This window comes from Ostrinia furnacalis, unplaced genomic scaffold (genome assembly GCF_004193835.3).
Source record: "Ostrinia furnacalis isolate ACB-3 unplaced genomic scaffold, ASM419383v2 OfSCF7604, whole genome shotgun sequence".
NCBI classification, from domain to species: domain Eukaryota; kingdom Metazoa; phylum Arthropoda; class Insecta; order Lepidoptera; family Crambidae; genus Ostrinia; species Ostrinia furnacalis.
In genome coordinates this window covers 745,543-768,918 of record NW_021137843.1, presented here as the reverse complement: position 1 = coordinate 768,918, position 23,376 = coordinate 745,543, and the positions used below count along the sequence as shown (strand labels likewise).

Genomic DNA, 23,376 nt, shown 5'->3' with positions numbered 1-23,376 from the left:
CAGGGACACGCGCGATAAAGTTTTTCTGTGACAGACAAAATTCCACGCGGGCGAAGCCGCGGGCGGAAAGCTAGTTCCATATAAAAACTGGCCTTAAAATCATGTGCATATGCATATGGTGGGGCCGGCCCCCAGAATGGTCTGGTGCGCCCCCCCCTCCAGGAAATTTGGGCTACTGATTTGAAGATGATAGTTGATAGAACTAAATCATGATTATGATACTAATCAAAGCTTGTTTTAATTTTTTTACCAATAGATGTCGCTGACTGTAAATTAGCTCGCACATCATACATTAATATTATTAAATATTAATGAGATTAGGACATTTCTTCGAAATTCTGCAGATACCTACCTACTGTGTACACGTAGGTACGACAATTATAATGCATTCCTATGGCCTTTACCTATCTGCTCAAATGGAATTAGATGAAAATATCTTTTATGAGACAAAATAAACAGTTATAAAAGAATAGGTGCTGCTCACTCATCAAGAATATCTTCGTAGTCTTTAGTCGTACATGCATGTGTAAGCAGTAGTACTTGTTATACACTCAGTCGCGCTCGCGTGCTAATAAGAGGGGTTGTGACGTGCCCAAGTGGCGAGGCAGTTGAACCCTTCGATGCACCCTCTATTAACGACCCTTTACATGGTTTACGTAACTGTGCTTAGTACATAGGTAGGTACTTACTGAATTCTAAATTTGGAATTCGTACATTTAAAAATAGCTAGTGAAGGGGGACCAACCATGAAACGTGATTTACTGGTGTAGTACAATGTTTTAGTAAGATTTTAAGATCACGATTGCGCTGATTGAATGCAAATGTAACGACCTTCCACGGTTGCCCCGCGGCCGTGGCTAGGTCGGGGTGCGGCCGCGGTGTCGTGTGGGTAACCCAACCCGTGTGTTCCAGATGGGTGAGCGCGCGCGGCGAGCGGGCAGCGGGCCTGCCGCGGCGGCTCACATGCGCTGCTACTCGCTCTGGACATCTACCGAGTGCACTATTGTCCAATAGGTATGAATATAGTGATTTGGATTTGCAGAGAGATTATTAGCCCATTTTTATTAAAGTTGCAGGTAGTGGACCCTCCACTTCAGCTTCGCTCAGTTAAATCATAATATTATGAAGTTGCAAGTTTATTTGGTCTATTCTAATTTCAGTTTTTTTTTAATGAATTAGGGCTACTTTCTCTAGAGCCGTTTTCATAATCTTAGGATCCGACAAGTAGGAAACGGCTTTAGAGATAATAGTGTCTCTTTGCAATTAAAATCATAACTGCAGTTTTAAGTATCTATTTTTTACAAAGTGCACTTTAAAATTAGCACGTCGTGTCAAGATCTTGTTCCTTCTATAATTTGGAATGTTAATTTATTAAAATTATTGACTTATACAGCTTTATTTAAATCACTAATGTCACGCCTGCATGTCGGCGTTTGTCTTTGCAGTATAATCTTAGAAATTATTGTAGGAATTTCTGTTACGGATTTCGCTAGTCGATTGATTGATGCACGAGGAAGGTCTGTGTATCGTATAATGTCAGTATGCCGCCGAGACTCGTTAAAATAAATACAAATAGGTAGCAATCAACGAACATAGTACGTTCATTTAATGTCATTAAATTAAGAGAAATTACGCATAACTTTGACATCTGTCGCTGGGCCACTCTTCCAACATGCCCGTGGTGGGGTACCCGTCGCGGTCCACGCAGTAGAACACGCCGCCCACGTTCTGGTTGGGCATGTAGTTGCCGTTGGCCTGGCACGTCTCCGTCACCGCCATGCCGCGCTCCGGGAAGTACACCGCGCTGTCACGGGCGCAGTCTGTTCAACAATCGACCGATCAATTAACAAAGTTTTTGTTCGGACAGCTTGCAACATCGACAGCTAACTGTTAAACTCACGAATGAATTTTTATGAATCGTTATTATATCTTCGATATCTTAACGCATACTTTCACTCTGCAAGAGAAAACGGCGGTTCAGTTCGGCGTGGTTCAAGTTTACAATGTTGTTACATACAATAGCAGCTAACAAGTTCCCATTTGGTAATAGAGATTGATAAGGCGATTTTAGTGTGAATCATGGTAAGCCAGTCCCACGTTACCAAATATGGCTAAGTAGGTATAATAACAACCGCCTGCGCTGCTTGCCTAAATAGTTTGAGCAACAAATTATTTAACATTTAAAACGAACGAATCACGCAGCATCCCGATCTTAATATTCTTTGTGTACAACATTAATTTTATACTTACAAATAATTATTTAACATGAGTTTTTTTAATTCTTCACTAAATCAATATTTTATAGAGTAAATAAATTAAAATGTATGTAAGCAAAAGCAATGATATATTTATAAAAAACCTATCTAGCCACGACGATCCTGTGATAAAATTCTTTGAATTTTAAGGAAGTTTGTTTTTAAATAACACTTTCCCCAATAAGGTCCCATTTGAAGCTTATGATTTACTAATATAGGTAAAATTACTTTTAATAATTCTATCACACAGCAAAACAAGATTTTGATGAAATAGGTATGTAATAAATTATTCACGTGAGGACAATCACCAGGTAGTTTAAAAAATTTTGGTTTCTTATGTAAGTTTTTGTTGTTGCATTCAAAAACAATGCTTCATTTGCATCTCGAAAGTGTTGAATATGATTATCTTTTCTTCATAAATTAATTTAAACGGTCAAGTGTCGCGATCTCCGCATTCCAACTGGTCGAGTGGAATGGGTGAACCTGTTAGGGTTGTCAATTCGATTATCGTACAAGACGTGTTATCATCATAAATGTAGTTTACCTAACTACTTACTCCCGTTTTAATTTATTTGCAACATTATTTGTTTAGAATCTATTTTTTGATAAAATACCATCACCTTATGTATTTACCCTATTTTTTAAGCAAATAAAGAATTTTAATTTTACTATGAAAATTTTAATAATTAGTTATTTAAGGTTTTTGTCTCAAAACCTTAATAAGTCCAGTAATAGCCATGATGCGGTATCAAAAACAGGGTCACGGTCGCCTCCGCCAACAGGTCGGCGACGACGTGACGTGATAAAATGCGAATGTACGATGTTAACGGTACGGCTTCCATCTCAAATGCGAGTAAGAGTGAACATCTACCGACTAACATCACTGCATTTTAACTTCACTATAACACAAGTCATTTAAAAATCCGATCCTCTATCTAGACGACCTGTCTCTGAACAAAATGAATGCATCATTTTACTTACTGCAATTCATGCCACTCATTTCGCTTGACATAACTTGCCATGATCCCAAAATTTCTCCACCTCGTCCGGTGCAGTAGGCGCTGTAATAAGTTGATTATGTTAAGTCAAGGGTGAACATTTTCCATTAAAACTGACGAGTTCTCATCTGGCGGATCTGTGGAGCTACTTCCTCCCAACTCTCTAACAATGTCCGTGTTTTCGGATCGGTCCTTCTCTCAGATACTTTTACTAAGTATCTACACTTGCGAGCAAAAGTATGGAATCACTTACATGAAGTTGTTTCCACGCGATCTTGTGTACAACGAATTTGTTAATAACAAAAAAAGTAGCACCATTTTAAAGATTAAACTTTTAACTTTAAATTGATACCAAATTAATTTAAATCACACCAGTGTTTAANACTTTTGCTCGCGAGTGTATATTATACTTACATGCTATTAGTAATTTGGAATGGTCCGTAGCTACCGTCATAGTCACAGAACGTAACCGGATTTCCTAAAAAGACAGTCCCGTGCTCAGACTGCTCTCGATGCACGGTGGCTATCGAATGGACTATACTTTCGCATCGTCGTAAATATTGCTCTCCAGTCACTGTCGAGCTATCTGTAATAGAGCAACATTTTTAATTTCCATTTTATAATTCTTGTACGAAAATATCATTTGAGTTATTCATATTGAGGGTTGGAATATCACTCACAGCATGGAAGATTCCTCATGTCTGTTTCCTGGACCGGTCCGGCTGTAGGCTGGCCCGTCTTCGGCTGGGCGCACCAGCATACTCCATCGTCGCACTGTAGCGGTTCATAGTCTCCATTCGCGGTACAGTGTAACGTCACGCCTCTGTTTACTGTGACTTCTAGTTGGGCTCTATGTCGACTGCAGGCTGTAATATGCAACCAACACGTTACCACACAAATTCCGAGTCTTGCCTGTTTGGATATCTTGAATTGGTGAGATAATAATTTTGTCCAATTGCGTAACCACCCGCATAGAGATCGTGCACCTGTCTAATAAATGTTACAGACACAAGTCACAATAGATATAGGTAAATTAACAAGCTTTGCAATCAAAATTTTAGCACTTGGGAATGGGTCAAATTCAACTTTCTGATTACCCAGACGTTGCAGATCAGTGAAGTGCAAAGCTGATTATGTATAATCTTTAGTTAAAATAAGTTCATCCCTCTTTCGTTAAATCTTATTGTAGTCTTTGGTGGTTTGGTTTTGTTTTTTATGTTTATCTTGTGTTTTGACACACGTCTTTCTGACATTTGAGTGGTTTTATGTGTAAAATTATTGTTATTTTTATTAGTGAATGCGAAAAAACAATTAAAAAGGGATATAAAATTACATCAGTAAAATATTGTACTTAAATCCACCTATTTTAATAATTAAGGTTTAAAACAAACCCAGATTATGCTGGGTTCAAAAATAAGATCCTTTATGATTTGTTTATAGTATTATCACAAAACTATGTGAAAAGTACCTAAATAAATTTAAATATAGTTAAATTGTAACTGTGCAGTAACAACCGAATATAATAGCTCAATGATGCCTGTCCAGGTATGTAAGTCATTGAAAAATATAGTTTTTGTTATTGGTGTTTTAATGTCATACTATTTCACGTTACTGTGTCGAATATAATATAGAGTAGTTACCTAATGCAAAATATGACAAAGTAGTAATGCATTACTATCAAATTACTATCTAATATAAGTACATATTACACTAAATTACCACAAGTCATTTCGCTCGCATCAGTTCTCCACATTTGTCCAAATATTCTGTTCCCTTTTTCGTCTGAACAGAAACACCTGTGTAGGTAAATTCAGAAAGTAAACATTTTCATAAATGCACTAAGCTATACTTAGTTAAAGTAACTTTTTTGAATTTGAACTGTAATGCGAACGTGTTTGCTTACCTTCCCGTAAACATGTCACCTTTACATTGTACAGGAGCATAGAGTCCATTCGGGAGGCAGTTGGAAGGGGCTGTGCATCCCGTTTCAGGTTCTAGAATTAAAAAGTAATTGAAGTGCATGGCTAGTTAAAGCTGAGGCGCGGTTTAGTCCCGATTAAAAGTTTACATGGTAAACTTGACTGACGGAACATCATTGTTTTTGCTAATGTGTGACTAAAACTATTGTATTTCAAAGTTAAGAAGCTGAGTATGTTCTCCTAAAAAGAACATACGCACGTGTAAATTTATTTACCCAGGACTGGTGTATATGTCAACGTGAAATTGTGAGCTCTGTCAGTTTATAATATAACGCGTTAGATTGTAAACTGACAGTGGGTTAGGTTAGGTTAGATTGTAATTTAACTGCGTCAGATTATAATCTGACGGAATTCACAATTTTACGGTGACATATACACCACTTTGATCACCAATGGATAAGATGACCTGGGTGATCAAAGTGGACTCATGTTAAATTATTATATTAGTTTCATTTGATCACCTGTAAATGAATCACACCTCCTCTGAATAGTGACAAACGTCCATGAAAATGAATACTCCAAGTAATTCCAAAATAATTTAATCGGTAGAGATTTTAAATATTGCTATTTTATAACTCCTAATCTCAAATGTTAGTGTAAATTGAACGTGTACTTCACCGACGTCATGATAGTTACAGAGAAAACATTACGTCCGTTATCAATAGGCGGGTATTATTCATGTTTTTTGTTAACAAAGTATAATTCCAAGCAACATTTCTGTAATTTCAACGAATGATTAAAAACAAATCGGAAATTTTGTAAAAAGTATAATGTGTGTTCAATTCTGTAATGCATGCCGATGAATTATAAGACTAATAAATTATTATTGTATGCTTTAGAACTAAAGCAGTATAGTTAATCGATCAAGTGCATTACTTTAGTTTATAAACATTTTGTCTTTTGTGAGCAGATTTAATATCAATTACCGAATCAAATGGTAGCATTATTGTTTATGTGTAATGTAATGTATGTCCTTATGTCTTGTTCTTTTTACTTGTTACTTTTTATATGTACCTATCTATGACACATGTCTCCAGGAAAGTATAGAATAACTATTTGATTTAAATTGTATTGTATTATACTGTTATTAATTGTACCCAAAACAGGCTTTAAAATATAATGTGCTCATATTACCTGGATTTCCTGGGTTGGTGGACATTTGACAGCTTGGACAGCAACCAAATACAACGGAGTTTTGCGTTAAAACTTCAAACGCACTACAATTTTCCTGAGATAGGTCTGTCACACATTTTTGCGCTATTTGGCACTGGTTGGCCACTGTTTTACACCTCAGAAATAAAAACGTAAAAACTACTACAAAATATTTCATCATCGTGAAATAAATGAAGCAAATATAATTGATCGCCTTAAACAATTAATACTGAAACAATGAAAGTGTAGGTAACGTACCCGGTAATTACTGATTGAGTTCTTATCTGTGAAATCTTATCTATCTACGTAGCTCCATGTATACTTATAATATAATATGTGCATATAAATAATATAATGCAAAGTTTTATTTACCTTCGCAATTGAATCTTTTTTCAGAGCATCGTTAACATCGTTTACTTCTATTATACCTAGCACCTAAAAACAGTTGTTATATTTTGTAGTATCTAAAACGTTATAATAATAATAATTACTCGTGTTGGTAATTTTGTAGATAAGACAATAATGATGATTAATCGTGAAGATTTTTACTGACAATAAGTTATTGGGCGTTAATCTCTTAGATTTTTTTATTTGAATGTTAGGTTTGCACTTGCGCGTTTTAATAAGAACGTATCGTTATCAGCGCTATCGCTATCTCAAGCTAAATTACGCGGAGAACAATATCAAGTAGGGCCGAGTCGCGCCGCGCCAGTGCCCGCCCCGAGCGCGCTACACCTGCGCCGCGTGCGTACTTCGCACATCGCTTATCGGATTTATCTTTAGTTTACTTACACCGCGTCCCATTTATTATTTTGAATACATGACTGTGTACGCTTATTCACATTAAGAAATTCCTATTTCAGATTGGATTAAAACGGGCGTACCCGGATAGCATGGAGGACTGTAAGAAGAGACACTCAGGCACTAAAGTTTCGAAAATTGCAAATATATTTCAAGGAATGCCGTCGAAAGAGGAAGAAGAGATGCGCGGTACCGACGTGACGGTGGTCCGAACCGAGAGCCATCTGGCGAGGTTCAATACCGCAAGGGCTCTTTTTGAGAAGTTAGGAGAAGAGAATCGTGGCTTCAGAATTGAAAAGTCACCATCTGCAGCAGCGAGTTTCGCCGGCACGCGGGGCGTCCCTCCGGCGGCGCCCGCGCGGTCGCGCTCCAGTTCGGCCGGCTCCGTGAGTCCCCCGCGGCGCATCATCACGCCCACGCCCACTGCGGCGCCGGCCGTCAACGGCGACCGACTGGCCAATGGTGCAACCCAACCGCCACCTAAACCTGCGAAACCCAGCGTTTTGCCCAAGCCGGAAAAACCAGATAGACGGTTTAATAAAGAACTCATAGAAAAGCAAAGAAATTGGACTGCTCATTTTAATAAAAATCGGCAAACGCGTCATGAGCATGAACCAAGGGATTCTAGATATACGAGTGGTTATCAAGACAGGAAATCGCCGGAAGCAACTGACAAATATGTAGTTCCCTCACGAGTTTACTCACCGCCCCTATCCCCCTGTGCTGGTGATTCTCAAGTTGAACGTCCGACTACTCTTCCTTCTAATTTAGTCAGTAGAAGTTTACCTAGTGCAAAGTCTCCTAGTCCTGTAAAAAATTTAGCTTCAGTGTCGCCCTTAACTAGATCCAATAATTTAGTGTCACCTACTGCTAGGTCAGAAATACCATCTCCGGCAATAAGAAGAGATAATATAGTAAGTTCTCCTACAAAAACAAATCCAGAGACGTCACAAGAATTTAGTGAAAAAGTTTACCCAAAAGTTAGATCATCAAGATCGCCAGAAGTTGAAAATGATGTATCTAAACACAAAGACGAATTATTGACTAATAAAATGAGTGATTATTTACATTCTCCAAATTCTGTATCCAAATCAAATGAATGGAAATCACCTACACCAACACCTCCGGCGCAAGTGCCATCTGCGGTAGATCCCGCTCCTAGATATAAGAAATCGCCACCGTCACCCCCACCAAGATCACCAAAGTCTCCCTTATTCCCAACGTCGCGAGAAGACGATAATTTAAGAGACGACCATTCCAAATCACCATCTCCTCAAGATCAACCGATCGATCTGACGTCAGATGTTTTAGACAAGGATATAGAAGCAAGTGAATCTCCGAACAACGGATCGCCTAAGTCCCCAACTCCATCACAAACTTACGGAGTCCACGAAACAAGAGACGGCAGTGATCGTGATCAACCTGATTCACTGAGTCCAGAGCAATACCATGTGACGGATACTTCACCGAAGCCATCAGACACTGTGAGCTTGGATGATGATGGTTATGAGGCGGTACAGTATGATGCAGAATGGGAAGAAAAATCAAAACGACGTTCGTCGACGCCCGAATCGCCTGTAGGAGTTACGGAGGCGGACGAAGCTACGCGCTCGCCGCTAGCGTCGCCGCTAGCTTCTCCTGTGCATCACCATGTGTATTCTTCGCCTCCTCCGTCGCTCCACACTTCACCTTCGCCGGGTATGTACCATTTCAATATTAAATTACTATCTGCCATGTAATAAACATGCTAAATTATTGTTTTCGAACACGAAGGTCTACGTAATTTCTTATCTGGTTTCTTATTTTATCTAATAAATGTATTTTAAAGGGAACAGTATTATCGTAGAACTATCATGGATTGTATTAATAACATGACACATTGACTTTGCTGGTATAACAATGAAAACAGTAAAGTAATATTAATATATCGGTTAGGTTTTGAAACTAACATACTTAGACTAATCAACTTTACTGATCCATAGTAGGATTCAAAGGATCCCATAAAGCACAATATTTGAAAAAGCTTCCTAAGACGAGTGGGATAAGGTTGTTTTGGTTTGATGAAAATTTGGAATATAAAAGCACTATCTTTTATGAAGTTCGCGTTGTATCAATTTATCGTGGGAAGTAAATGATCCTAAGAAGTTCAGTGGGCGGCGATTGACGTACGCTTGGCGGTCTCGTGGTCGACGGGTTCAATGTAATATTGAGGAAGTCAAGGTATTTGAGTCGTCGTGAGAGTAGCGAGTCGATCCCGATTTAGATGCTCCGGCGCCGCCTCCGCCGTCGCGACGCAGTAACCCGAGCGACGTCGTCCTGCGCGCATGCGCTCCCTTTCATTTATTCCTTTATTTCGCATCATTAACTGGGACATCCGTTTTAACAACTGCATTGTTCGTTCAAGACGTGTAACTGTATCTGTGTCGACTCTAAGACGGTTCTGTTTACATTCATACGCGTGTGTGCGTCTCTCTCCCGTGTAAGATAATTTTCTTTGGAATGTTAACAAAACATCAAAATAAACTCTCAACTTCATTGGACTACAGTGTTGGAAGTTTGTGAGTCTATGCAAATTATTTTTTGATGCAAATATGTCGACCTTAAGCTATTCATTTTTCAGTTTCTATATTTTCGTTTCATTTTAGTGTGAGACATAACTTCACACATTTCTTTCTATGAAGAACGTCCATCAAATGTGTGTCCTTTACAATGAGCAATCAAAATCCGTGTAGATGTACAGTCGGTTCTGAGCATCAACGTGTTTGTTTTTTCTCTAGTCCAAAATAATTGACCTCTACTGCCTGAATTGAAACGTGACCTGCCTACACCATGTTAGTAATCTTGTCTGGTATTTTAGAATACAAATAAATTCGTCGCGTAGCAACTTTGCCAAGTTATCTGTCTCTTGTTTACGTTATGAATAGAATCGTTACTGTCAAGAGTTTTACTTTCACTTAACATGTTATGTATTTCAGTACATTTACAATTTACTTTTGTTGTATTTTTCTTCTTTTGGGAGTCTAAACGTTAGAGTTGAAAAAAGGAAGTCGTAAGATAGCAAAATAGGACGCTTGGAGTTGAAGGTGCGCGTGAGTGTGCAGGGTGTAGGGCCTGGCGACAGTGGTGCATGCGGTGATGACTCGCGCCGGCCGGCCCGCGCGCGCTCGCCCGACATGCGTCTCTGTGGATGCTGCCTCGGTTAGTGCCACCTTCTCAAATACTAAGCTTAATGGCTCGCTCGCCGTTACAGTTTTCTTGCATGAGTCGCTCGAGTTTTACGCCTTTTTAACACATGGCCGGTTTACAGTGTTGTTAACCCATTTAAAATACCGGTAACCGTGTTACTATTACAGGGTGTCCGGTAAATAAAGTTTATTGCGTAAACAGGTGCTAGGGCTGTTCAAATATAAAATTGCCGTTTCGTATGGAGATTGGAAACGTCTATTTTTTAGAATAACAAATCGAAAATTTATTAATATTTTGTGGGTTGTTTTAGCTATAGAGTAGACATTATGAAGATATCTGAAACATATAAAATATGTTTGAAATTTTGTCACGCAAACAGACGCCATTTAGGACGAGTTATTTTTTTATGTTAAACAAAGAATCCATAATCTTAATCACACACAGCATCTGTTTTACTATTAATTTTATCTTGTTGGAGTTAAGCTCGATTTTCATTGCGTTGGTGAAAATGTCGTGATCAAGTCTCTAAATTAATCATGATGCATATTATACCGTATGTAAAATCCACTAAAACAATAAAAAAAGTTATCAAATTATTCGAACTAATTATACAAAAGAGATATTGCATGCAAAAATAATGACTTTATTTCATATTCATCTTAATTTCATCCGATTTCATTAGTTTTTCCACATTATTGTCAGCAACGTACTAAGAATATGACTCTGTCGTTGTCTATTTGGGAAGGTCGTTCTTATTAATCTTATCATTTGAGGTTTAACCACTCCGCTGAATTAAAATACATTGGTTTCCTTGTTAAATGTGGCTGAGGGATCCTAGATCCACATAAAAAGACGCAGTAGGCTTTTAAATATAGGTGATTAATTGTGTTTTGTTACTTGTTGTAAACACTAACAACACAAACTGCATGGCTCACGTGCTATTATCACTATCTCATAATAAGCACGTATAAGTTCAAGATAATTTGAAACATGAAGAACATTAATTACTAGAATTACCTGTTATGCCATAATACACAATAATGGTCCCGTTGTGTTTGTACGGCGCTTGTTTCAGTATTGCAAACCTAATTTCTAATAACGTTCCGGTCGAGTGTGGCCAAGCATTAATTAGTAAAGTGGATGGATATGAGCATACGACTCGCTCTCGCTGAGGCGGGATCGCGTGATCGTTCCGTGCAACGGTTATTGCAAATTCATGTTTTGCATAAGCCATCTATAATGCTCCTCCGGCCTAAGTTCCAACTGGAATCTTTTAGCAGAGTGTTAGGATAAGGGTCTGCAACTATTTAAGGATGCAAATACCAACAAAAATAAGATAACATTATACATTAGAATCATTGTGTACATGCTATCAAAATTTAGGTTCACTATGAGTAATATTGTGAGGTATTTATGAATGTACGCCGCGTTTACCGCGATGCCGTGTAGTTAAAGTGCTTTTAAAAATAACTATTTCAGTAGCCGAAATTTATAATTTGCTGCACTACGATTACGAACCACTTCCTTAACGTAATGGGTGAAGTGAGCATTATCCTGGATGCCATAAACATGGCTTAAATGTATGCAAGGATTATTATTAGAACGTAAATATTTATGCTCAATTAATAACTAGTAATTTAGGAAAAAATAAACTTTAATTTAATGGTCCATTCATCATGTGGTTTTTAGATGGTAGTAACTATACATATTCACGTTAATGTACCTATTATTGAATTAAATTAAACGTCAGGTATTGTACTTTAGGAATACAGCATACATCTACAGGTATAGACGAGGCAATAAAAAAATATTAAGCAAATATTTGACAATAGCATTAAATTATATCCAAATTATTGATAAAGTTTTCGTATTATTCTTCAATTAATTAATTTAAGGCACATGAATTAATATTACGCATTAATTGCATTACTTCGTCGATAGACTGCAATGCAATTACTCATTTTATTTTGACAAAATGATTAATTTATAGATCCTTTTCTGTCCTCGGTAAAAGTTAGTTTGACCACTTCCTACTGCGTCGTTTGGGAGAGATCAATAAGATCGCCCAGTCTACAGGGTGGAATTTTGAATGCCACCTGGAGGGAAAAAATTAGCTTGCCACACCCAGGAATCGAACCAACTAAAATTTGATAAAAATTACACCCTGTATTTTTATTTCATCGATCGTTAGGGTTAAGTATAAGGATGAAATCTCTCTAACAAACTTGATAAATCAAATGAAAGGAAAACCATGGAATCTTAAATTATTTACAGAAAATTATATGGTTTGGTGGCGAATTTTGGAAGTTTCGAAAATCTTTGAATGCAGTTCTCTTTCTTTTCAAAAATAAAGGAATGTTTTCTTTAAGTAAAATTTTCTATCTACAGTATTAAGAGTACTTTCCCTCCAGGTGGCATTACAAAATTCCACCCTGTATATTTTCTTCTTTTGGGCGTCTAAACGTTAGAGTTGAAAAAAGGAAGTCGTAAGATAGCAAAATAGGACGCTTGGAATGCAGTTCTCTTTCTTTTCAAAAACAAAGGAATGTTTTCTTTCAGTAAAATTTTCTATCTACACTATTAAGAGTACTTTCCCTCCAGGTGGCATTACAAAATTCCACCCTGTATATTTTCTTCTTTTGGGCGTCTAAACGTTAGAGTTGAAAAAAGGAAATCGTAAGATAGCAAAATAGGACGCTTGGAATGCAGTTCTCTTTCTTTTCAAAAATAAAGTAATGTTTTCTTTCAGTGAAATTGTCTATCTACAGTATTAAGAGTACTTTCCCTCCAGGTGGCATTACAAAATTCCACCCTGTATATTTATGATATTATTGATGTCTCAGCACTTGCCAAATGTTGGTCGTCTCGAAGCGCTGGTAGGGTAAAAAGATTATGAGACATGTAGAGGCTCCTTAAGAGCAAAATGGCGATTTGTAAGAACTATTTATTAGTCTAAACAAATAAAGAAATTTTGACTTTGACTTTGTCATCATGGCATGTGGCTTTCCAGTGGGCGGAGGTCGCAACCGCAAGTCGTCGGAGGCGGAGGAGACGCCGGTGCGCGGCGGCTCGCGCGCGTCCAGCGTGTCGGACGAGGGCGGCTTCAACGAGCCGTCGCCCGGCGTGGTGGCGCGGCTGCGGCCCGCCGACTACCGCGAGCCGCCGCCGCCGCTCACGCGCGACCACCGCGACGCCGAGCGCGCGCGCTCCGACCCCGACACGCTGTCTGTCTTGCAACAGGTACCATCGGCAACAGTGTTAACTATCCATTGCCTGTCATGTCGTCTCGTTCTATCGCAAAGAATCACCATTTGATGAGAGCGAGAGCAAAAACGGAAATGAATAGTTAACAGTGTGGCCGTGTGTACGTGCTTTTCTACTTACTTATAAATGTGACCTAGTGAAGGTAGCAGGGCCCCGATTGTGCTAAAAATTTTCTACTGCAACACGATTGAACGACGAATAAAATTCAGATTTATGACGAATCCGTATAGCGGTATCGTTTTGACAGCTAGTACGAAGTTGAAACGTAAACGGAGCGCAACTGCGCCTTTCGTAAAAGCTGACACAAAGTTACTTTTTCTCAAATGCATCACGAACATTAGCTTTTTAGTAATTTTAGTTTCTAAAATAAGGTGTTCGGACTTTTGATGGCAAGATCATAAATGTGTTGTTTCGTCTTTGTTAGCGCGTGAACTTTATCGAATTGCACATCAACTGGAGATAAACGCGAATAAATTAGCGCAATCGGGACACAGGGCGGCTCTGGATGCAGGCCGCTGCCAACCGGCTAATCTGGGAAGCATTGGAGTAGTCCTATATTCAACAGTGGATGCCCTGCTGAAATGATGATGAATCGTCATTTGAAAAATTGAAGATTTGCTAAAATCAACGTCATAGTTCAAAAAGATTTCTGTGTATGCGGTAGGTACTCCTTTGTGTCACGAACGTCCCGATTAAGCAAATTGTACCAAATTTTCGCATAGAGCCGCAAAGCGGAAGTTACTTACGAAGAACACGCGACGTATTCACACACGCAAACTCAACGGTTCTGAAAGGAACCATTTTCATGTTCATTAAAGTATTGCAGTCAAATATTTTGAACTTTGTCATAATTTCTTACTATTTTGAATTGTGATGTGATGAGCACAAACATACACAGAATGCCTTTGAGTCGCGCAATTGGGAAAAATGACAAGGGTTCGGCAAAGTAACCTCCCTTATTCCTTCTGATGATTCTCGTTAGTAACTAACCGGCATGGCCTTGAACGTTTGTACACTTTAATAATAAATAATAATAATAATAAATATCCTTGGACATTTTACACTACGCTTCTAGTTCCAAACTAAGCAAAGCTTGTACTAAAGGTACTAGACAACGGATATAAACAATTTAATGATATATTTTGTAACATCTCGCCTGCAGGACTCGGGCGTAGTGGTGAGCGAAGCGAGCCAGGGCTCCATAGAGGTGCTCGACAAGTCGACCACCAGCCAATGGAGCGTGTCGGAGGCGGACAACGCGTCGGGGGAGCCGCGCGGCGCCGACGCGGCCGACGCCGAGCCGCGCTGGGACGACAAGCAGCCCGACAGCATGACACCCGACGAAGCCGAGATCCTCCTCAGCTCCAGGTAATGCTACCAATGTAAACTCCGCTACGACGTTTTCCGCTATACTCGACCACTTCTCGATCCTTATGCTACGTTATTTCGACAAAAAGTTAATTCACATCCACTTACAAATCGAACAAAAACTGCATTTATGCACGGACTGTGTAATGTGTACGGATTTAATAGCTCTGTTCTGTATGTTGCAATAAAAATCTATGTAGCAACATCTTTCCTTTGTAGTGCATGTGTGTTGTTTCACTCGTATTTGACCGATGACATACTCGAATAACAATGTAGCCGTTTTGAGTATGTCTCTATTAGCTTTATTTCTTTTAATCGTATTTTTTTATTATTTGCATGCTGCCTGTCCGCACAACGCTTCATTATTACCTGATCTGATCACATTTGCAGTATTTTGGAGAAAAAACTTCGGTAAGCTATTTTATTGGCATTTTCAAACCATCTAAAGCTACGAACGCACGATATACTAGTTTGTTTGCGATTTTGATCTTGATTTTTTTTATTATGTCAAGTTTAGTGTAATCAACCGTGAAAACCGTCCTGACGTGAGTTCATAGCTTAAGTTTGGCTACCTTACTTTGTATTCTAGCTAGTTTGTGCTAAATACTTATTTGTTATCTTGTTTGCTTGTTTCTACTTTTATTATTTTAGATAAGTCTTCCTTCGTTTTTCTATTTACTTTCTCAGAATTTTAGAATACGTTATTATAATTCTTGATACCGAGTCATTTGCCATTTATAATGGGGAGGTATTTGTAAAAATTTGATATCGCTCTTCAAGCCACGTCCACGATCCTCTGGTTATCTGGAGACAGGCTTGGGTATAGTGCCAGAGTAGATACAAATGAATAGCATCTTCATAGGAACGCATCGAGCGCGGTTTGTATGTGAGCGCGCGCCAATACGTATGCGGCGCGCACGCACACACTGACAAAATTCGGCGCAACACCCCGCTAATCCACGCTAAATTTTGTCAGTATGTGCGTGCGCGCCGCATACGTATTGGCGCGCGCTCACATACAAACCGCGCTCGGCGTTCCTATGAAGATGACCTACTCATTTGTATTTACTCTGATAATGCTAAGCGTGTGGTGGTGGGTTGCAGGCAAGAAGCTCTGCTGTCGGACGAGCAGGCGCAGGAGATCGCCGCCATGCTGTCGCCGCACACGCTGCCGCACGACAACGGCGTCTCGCTCAACGACAGCTACCAGTCCGTACTCTCCTACGAGAGGTGAGTATCCCCGTTACTCGTGTTTTCGATTCAGGTTGTTGACACTTCATCATCATCATCTTTTCAACCATAGGACCATAGAATGTGGGGGGACGTCTCACACTGCGTTTTCCGGTACGCGGCCTCCACTCCAGAACTTTGCTGCCCCATCGGCCGTCAGTTCTGCGTACTATGTGCCCTGCCCATTGCCACTTCAGCTCGCTAATCCTTCGAGCTATGTCAGCGACTTTAGTTCGTTTACTTATCTCCTCATTTCTAATTCGATCTCGTAAAAAAACACCGATGATTATAGCCCCTGATAGCACGCTGTACAACTTTGAGATTCTGTATAAGGCCTATAGTGAGAGGCCACGTTTCCGTTGACACTATTAAATCAGTAATTCCGAAAATTCCAAAACACTTCATTAAAGTCCTGAAAATATAATTTGTTTAGAATCGAAATTTAGGTCGTAATCTATCTATGCTAATAATCGCCAGTCCCGCATCAGAAATTAACAAAATGGTTATTATTACAAACCCGTCTTTGCGTCCCCAGTATGCAGTCAGTGGACGAGAGCTACGAGTTCGTGTCCCTCGAAGCGGACAACGGCATGGCGGGCGGTGACCGCAAACTGCCGGCCGAGGCTCGCGCCGAGCCCGAGCGCGCGCCCGAGCCCGAGCGCGAGCACGAGCGCGAGCCCGAGCGCGACGAGGGCACGGTGTTCGACCACTACCCGCCGCAGCCGCTGCGCGAGCTTGCCGAGGAAAACGGCATACATTACTTCGAGGATGGACACTTCTATACGGAGGTGCGTTGCGTGCTTCTCGACTGTCAAATGTGTACACAAGCCAGTCGAGGCAATTGCCTGGCGTAAATTTTAAATTTAATTTATTCGGAACACCGACAGCGACGAGATACGATGTGTACTCACAAAGTAACATACTTTCTTAGCTATTTACAGACATTAGTATTTTACATGATTATTAGTAGCTAACGAAGCCTGATGCGAGTGAAATTGTAAACACAATTTCAATAACAATTGCCGGCATTTGACAGTGACTTGCGACACAAATTGCGATCAATTTGTTAGTGTTTGCTTTTGTAATCACCTTACAATTTATTTCATTTCTAGGTCGAAGGACTTCCGCCTATCGAAGAAGTCGAAGACGACGATTATTACCCGCCAGTATTTGTTAAGAAAAGCTCGAGAGTTAAATTCAGGTATGACTCTCTTTAAACACACGTGTGCTTACACCGTTGGCAGAATAAAATGCAATAATTCAGGTTGGTTCGTTCGTTCGTTCGTTCCAGCCGAAAGACGGACAGACGTCCACTGCTGGACAAATGCCTCCCTCAAAGATTTCCACAAAGACAGGTCCTGCGCCACTCGCATCCAGGCACCTCACGCGACCTTCACCAGAACGTCGGTCCACCTAGTGGGAGGCCTGCCCACACTACGTCTTCCGGCTCGCTGTCGCCACTCGAGAAATTTTCTGCCCCAACGGCCATCGCCTCACGAGCTATGAGCCCCGCCCACTGCCACTTGATTTTAGCAATTCTGCGAGCTATATCGGTCACTTGGGTTCTCCTGCGGATCTCCTCATTTCTGATTCGATCACGCAGGGGAACTCCGAGCATAGCGACCACGTTTCAGATCCATATACCATCACTGGCAACACACACTGGTCAAAGACTATTGTATTAAGAGCGTTTACGCCGTTTGGCGCAAAAACAGTACTTTTTCAACTCGTTACAATCATTAACGNTTTCGGGTAGTAATATGTCAAAATTGTTGGTTCTTTAGGCGAACAATGTATGGAGAACGAACATTGTCCTTTGAACCCTGAAAACTCAATATAGTTATTTTTCAATTATTTCCTTTAGGTATTAATTACTTAATCAATAGTACCCAAGATGAGACTATGTTTGTCTAAAAACAAATCGTAAAGCGATGCTGAATTAATGATTGATATTTGATACATTTGGAGTGGTTCGCTCAAAGAGCTAATTATTCGTTTGCCTCCGGACTGCAGCGACCGTGCTTGCGAAACTGCGGCAAAGCTTACGGTGAGAGACCAACTACCTACATATAATGATGTGGATAGACTCTCTCTACTTATAAAATATTTTGAAGATTATAGACAGACAGAAAAATATTCAATTTGATATTATGATCATCAGGCTATTTTAGTCTGTACCGCGGGAGCGCAATCCTCTCTAATTTTCAGAGATAGATTGGCTTACATTTCCACGCTGATCAGATGAGTTGGGGAGGTCTATGCTCTATGGGTTGGGGAGGCTATGTGTCGCTTTAGGACAACCACGGGACGAGTGCGGATAGTTTATTCCATTCTGTCAAAACCTTGTATTTTTTTTTTATGTGATAGGAGGCAAACGAGCAGACGGATCACCTGATGGTAAGCAATTGCCGTCGCCCATGTACACCCGCAACATCAGTGAAGTCACAAGTGCGCTGCCAACCTTTTAAATCCCATTCGCCCCCAATTGGGCCTCCGGTATCCTCACTCACTCGGCGAAACACAGCGCAAGCGCTGCTTCACGCCGGTTTTTTGTGAGGCCGTGGTATCACTCCGGTCGAGCCGGCCCATTCATGCCGAAGCGTGGCTCTCCCACGGATAAGGTAGGGTAGGGTAGGGATTGTATTTGGTAGGGCTACAAAATTGGCGTACATTCAGCTGTTATTATGTCTGTAATCTCCTTAATGTCATGCAGTAATAATTCTTCAACTTTTCTTGCGTCCAAGGTAGTTATCCTATTTTTGACACCGTAACGTGTGGTCACAGCATGTGTCTGGCCGACGTCATTCAAGCATCGGTTCCACAGCATTTATATCTCGTTTACAGTGGCCATACGTCTTGCAGTGCTTTACTGCGGCTACGATCCGTCTGGGGATTGAAATTGGTGCAACAAAATTGAGTGATGACGTTAAACGTTTTACTGCAAAGTCTTGAAATTGCCGACTTTAATTTAGCTGTGCCAAACGATTTTAAAACAACAAGACAATTTTAAGATCCTAGAGAGTGTGAATCAAATATGCGGAATCGAGCTTTTTGGTGCTCTATAAACGTCTAGCAGTGGACTGCAGCAATGAAATAAAAGAAGATGAAATCTCTAAAATAAAAAAAGATGAAGAGCTTCCTCGTTGTGAATAAAAAAAAATCGCTCGGAGGGCCTTACTTAACGACATAGGATTGCTAGAATTTATAGCAGCAGATCTGGTTTAGGGAAGACTGTATCTATAGCGATCTATCGATTTAAGAGAGCTTTCAAGCCCTAAAGCATTCCGGTTTCAGAAACTACATTTTATTTGTTGTTATGTAAGAGGTGTAAAGTCGGATTGGTGCTTAGAATAGTGTTCAATAATAAAGTTCAAGCTATCTGCATATGACCCTATAAAGAGAATACAACGGCGATGGGCGTCAGTAACCCGGCTGTAAGGTCTTGTGATTTAGCGCTGACCGCTAGCTTGCAGGGTTGGCGATGTTAAGTTTAATAATTTAGCAATTTTTTAATTGACCACAAATCTGTTTATTGTGCATTTTGAGATTTTCAGGTAATTTCAGTCAAATGTTTCGATTTCGTAGTTTAATTTACGGTATAGTGCCAGAACGGCATAATCGGTATAATCCAGTCCACTAATAAACTATACATAGAAAGTACAGAAATGTAACAATCGTTTTGTTTTATGAAACAATATTTGCTAAAATTATTTGATGAAAGGATACTATATTTTTATAAAAGCTGCTTGTTAGCTTTAGCTAATTAGTTTGCTATTAACGTTTGTTGCTAGTTTGCTATTAACGAGTCCCAGTATCAAGTAAGTTTTAGTACAAACATTCTATTATCTGAGTAAGTTTTCAGCATAAAGTTGAGAACCCTACATCACCTGTGATATGACGCAAGCATTACGGCGGAGATAGTGCACAACTGTGAGGCGCGACATTTGCCGCCATTTGTAGGGGCCTCACTAATGAAGCGCGTTTCAGCGAAGATTGATGGACAGATGGAGTCAGCCGCGGAATGGGTTTAAGTACACCGGCTCTTTAATATGGCGTCATAAATTAAGTAAGTATATTAGTAATTTAGTATTACTCCAAGATCTAAAAATAGACAAAGACTTATTAGACCAACGCTCCATAAAATTAATGACAGATTAAATTTTAGGACTCTTTGGTAAGTAAGTAGGTACCTACGTCCTTTATTCACATAGCAGGTTTAGTTCTTATGTTGGTATTTTAACATTGTTTAAACTCACTAATCTAACATATTTAACAAATATTTGACGAGTAATAAGTGAACGAATTTCGCTTGAAGTACCTAGGTGCGTATTATTGAAATTGCGGTTAAAATTGTGTTTAAAGATACTCGTAATTATGCGAGGCTGGACTCCATTAGACCCCATTTATTTGCGCCTACGTTTTCACATTTCGGCAGTGTTTACATAAGAAATGGCAAACTTTTAATAAATTCGAATACCTAATTGGAAAGTTAGCACTTAATTTGGCATTATCCATTTACATTACCCTCAATAAATTTAGCTCCGCATATAATTAAAGTCTGTGGGAGAAAGGCTCGTGGTTCTTATTTGTTTTATGCTAACATTCATGTGTCTTTCGTGTTTTATTAAGAGCTGTTCCTTCAGAATTTCATTAAAAGTTATTTTATTTTTGTTTAGGGGGTTTTCAACTGAGTAAAAACTGTACTGTGTCTGCTGACTCTATGAAAAATTAGATGTCTGTCTGTCATCATGGCCGATAATTTTTATCGGAAAATCAGTTTGATTTAATTTTATATTGTCTTTAATCTGCAACTGATTTTAGGACTTTGCCTGCTTTACCTGGGGATCAAATGTAGATACCGAGTATTTTTTTTAAATCTAGTCACTGGTTATTTAAGTTACATGTTAGAGCGTACACTTATGTTAAGGAATACCACTCTTCCTTCATACGTTTACATTCAGTTTCTGTTAAAGTTAATATTAACTGTGGTAATTATGTTTTAGATGTAGATAGTGCCCCTTTCCGATGAAACGACGAACTTTCTGGATCATGAAGTTCACATTTGATCTATTGGTGCTCACATTTGATCTGTCTGTAGGTGTGCAGTCAAAAGACGTGGTTTCCTCTCGCGCAGCGTGGCAATATCGGTCAGTGAAGGGCGCCCGCGCAAAAGGGCCTATTCCGCAACGTTTTTCCTTATTTTCAGCTCTACCTGTCACATTCACACCCCATGGTATCTCGGGCTGTGTGAGAGAGATGAATATAGCAAGAAATTTTCACATCGGCTTACAGAATAGCACCGTAGGCGCAGCCAGCCGCACTGGCGTGCGTACTACCACCATTATCGATTCCGTGGTGCTACCATGACTAGTATTTCCATTTAATACCTATGATTATTACGTTTAATGGAAAATAGATTTATGAACTTGCAGACACTTTTAACTGGCAATATTTAGGGTTGGGTGCGCCGTTTTAAAATGTCGACCAATTATATTTGTGTTTATAGCGCAATCTCAAAATCTTTCTACAATGGTTTAGTCTGTTTTTGAGTATAAAGTATATAAGAAAAAAGTAAATAAGAAAGTCGCATAATAAGTAATGAACGGGTCATTATTATCAAAGTTTGTATGCGACATAGCGTTTTATTATTTTATGCTTCTGCTATCACATAAATCTTATATAGAACGTTCTATTTATAGGAGCGTTACATAAGTAATTTGTCAGTAGATATTAATTAGTCGCAATGTAATGAGTGTGTAGTCTATGTAAATAACTGGAAATATTATTAAACTTAGTACGCACGTCGCAATTTCGTGTAAAAGATAAGCTTTAATATTAATTGTATTTAGTCTCTATGATTAAAGATAATTAGAATTGAATCACCGTCATTTAATGAGGAAAATGTATATTTATTACCAAGTAAACAAGCAAGACTGTTACAGTAACGTTACAATTATATCCTGAGAACAACCTCTAAGTCTGTCTACATGCAAACTTACGAGATGAGTGTACATAGGAGGTAGAGTCGATTATATGAGTACATACTTTTTGCAAAAAAGCAACTGCATAATTCAGAATAACATAAGATGCCGCAAAGTTTAGTTTGATGTGTCGTCTGTAGTCATCCGAACTAACGTAAGACTCCGTTAAGAAATAATGAAGGTTGAAAGAAGAAGTGTGACTACAAAAACTAACGAACTGTGTCTATCAGGCCTTGTTTAGTCCTTTCTAGTTAACTGACATATGCAACGGGCTCACTATGTTTGGAAAGCCGTAAAAAATAATGACAGGCCCTTGTCTGAGGACAATATAGTTAATCAGTATGTCGTCCACTTATATGGTGTTTCATAGAGTCGGCCAAGAAACATCGGCACTCCTAAGGTTGACGTGTTCAGTGCATATTACTCACGTTTTAAATTGCTGTAGGACAGTAAATGATAATTTACTACACCTAATGTCAACAATTATTACCAGTTAACGGCCGGCCGATTTATAACAGAATAGGTTCCTAACCGTTGCCGCAACTAAATAAACTACCTATGTAGGTCAGCTATTCGACAGTCTATAGACCCCATAGCACTAGAGCCAACTTGTGCAATAACAAGTATTTAAGATGTTTAAGAAAAATATGTTCGGTTTGTGAGAAGCGTTGCACAAGTAGACAGCATCGCGCAGGTGATGGCCAAGGAGCGCATTCGCGGGCAGAGGTGAACGCACGACATTCGCGGTGAACTTGACTCGGATTTACCTTTGCTTTGTTCACTACAAACATTGCCGCAATGTTGCATAATACTCACCGCGCCTCGTTATTCAATACGTGCGATAATACCCATAATATGCCCTAATGTCTTAAACCGATTCCGGCCGCCTGTGTTGTAAGCTCATTCCAATTTGCTCACGAATAAAATGTTATCTGGGTTCCACAATATCAAACGCTTCCTGTTTGTGTCGAAACGAGCGCATTACGAAATTGTACCCTTCCAATATTCCGCAGTAATCGGCGCGTCAATGCGATTCCAGGGTACGGACCGTGAACCCGTCGCGCGCGCATCTGTTTACTCGCGTCGGATGATCCGAGGCCGGTATATAAGCCGGCGGCCTGAACACCCGGCACCATTCGCGATTAACCGCCACCGCCGCGAG

The 23,376-nt window shown here is 39.6% G+C and overlaps 2 protein-coding genes across 2 annotated transcripts; one reads left to right on the top strand and one right to left on the bottom strand.

Annotated features, from left to right (window-relative positions):
* Positions 1-1,613: 1,613 nt before the first annotated feature.
* On the bottom strand, positions 1,614-6,771 carry LOC114365583 (uncharacterized). Its single transcript, XM_028322189.1, has 8 exons — positions 6,757-6,771; positions 6,367-6,613; positions 5,157-5,247; positions 4,973-5,049; positions 3,934-4,119; positions 3,668-3,839; positions 3,237-3,316; positions 1,614-1,820 (listed from the first exon to the last, which is right to left on the bottom strand). Exons 2-8 carry the CDS (start codon positions 6,563-6,565, stop codon positions 1,630-1,632), a joined length of 996 nt encoding a protein of 331 aa, XP_028177990.1. The 5' UTR covers positions 6,566-6,613; positions 6,757-6,771; the 3' UTR covers positions 1,614-1,629.
* LOC114365563 (serine/arginine repetitive matrix protein 1-like) lies at positions 6,622-22,944 on the top strand. The gene is made up of 9 exons (XM_028322167.1): positions 6,622-6,627; positions 7,248-8,883; positions 13,382-13,611; positions 14,798-15,003; positions 15,394-15,414; positions 16,108-16,233; positions 16,769-17,021; positions 17,346-17,434; positions 22,881-22,944. The coding sequence occupies exons 1-9, from the start codon at positions 6,622-6,624 to the stop codon at positions 22,942-22,944; spliced, it is 2,631 nt and encodes an 876-aa protein (XP_028177968.1).
* Positions 22,945-23,376: the final 432 nt, after the last annotated feature.

Excerpts from the sequence above, each read along its gene's own strand:
- LOC114365583 (XM_028322189.1), bottom strand. The coding sequence starts at position 6,565 with ATGATGAAATATTTTGTAGTAGTTTTTACGTTTTTATTTCTGAGGTGT. Across the intron at positions 4,120-4,972 it reads TGCGAGCGAAATGACTTGTG|CCTGCAGTCGACATAGAGCC; the intron begins GTAATTTAGTGT and ends TGCATATTACAG. Across the intron at positions 1,821-3,236 it reads AATGAGTGGCATGAATTGCA|ACTGCGCCCGTGACAGCGCG; the intron begins GTAAGTAAAATG and ends ATTGTTGAACAG.
- LOC114365563 (XM_028322167.1), top strand. Across the intron at positions 15,415-16,107 it reads ATTTTGGAGAAAAAACTTCG|GCAAGAAGCTCTGCTGTCGG; the intron begins GTAAGCTATTTT and ends GGTGGGTTGCAG. Across the intron at positions 16,234-16,768 it reads TCCGTACTCTCCTACGAGAG|TATGCAGTCAGTGGACGAGA; the intron begins GTGAGTATCCCC and ends TTGCGTCCCCAG.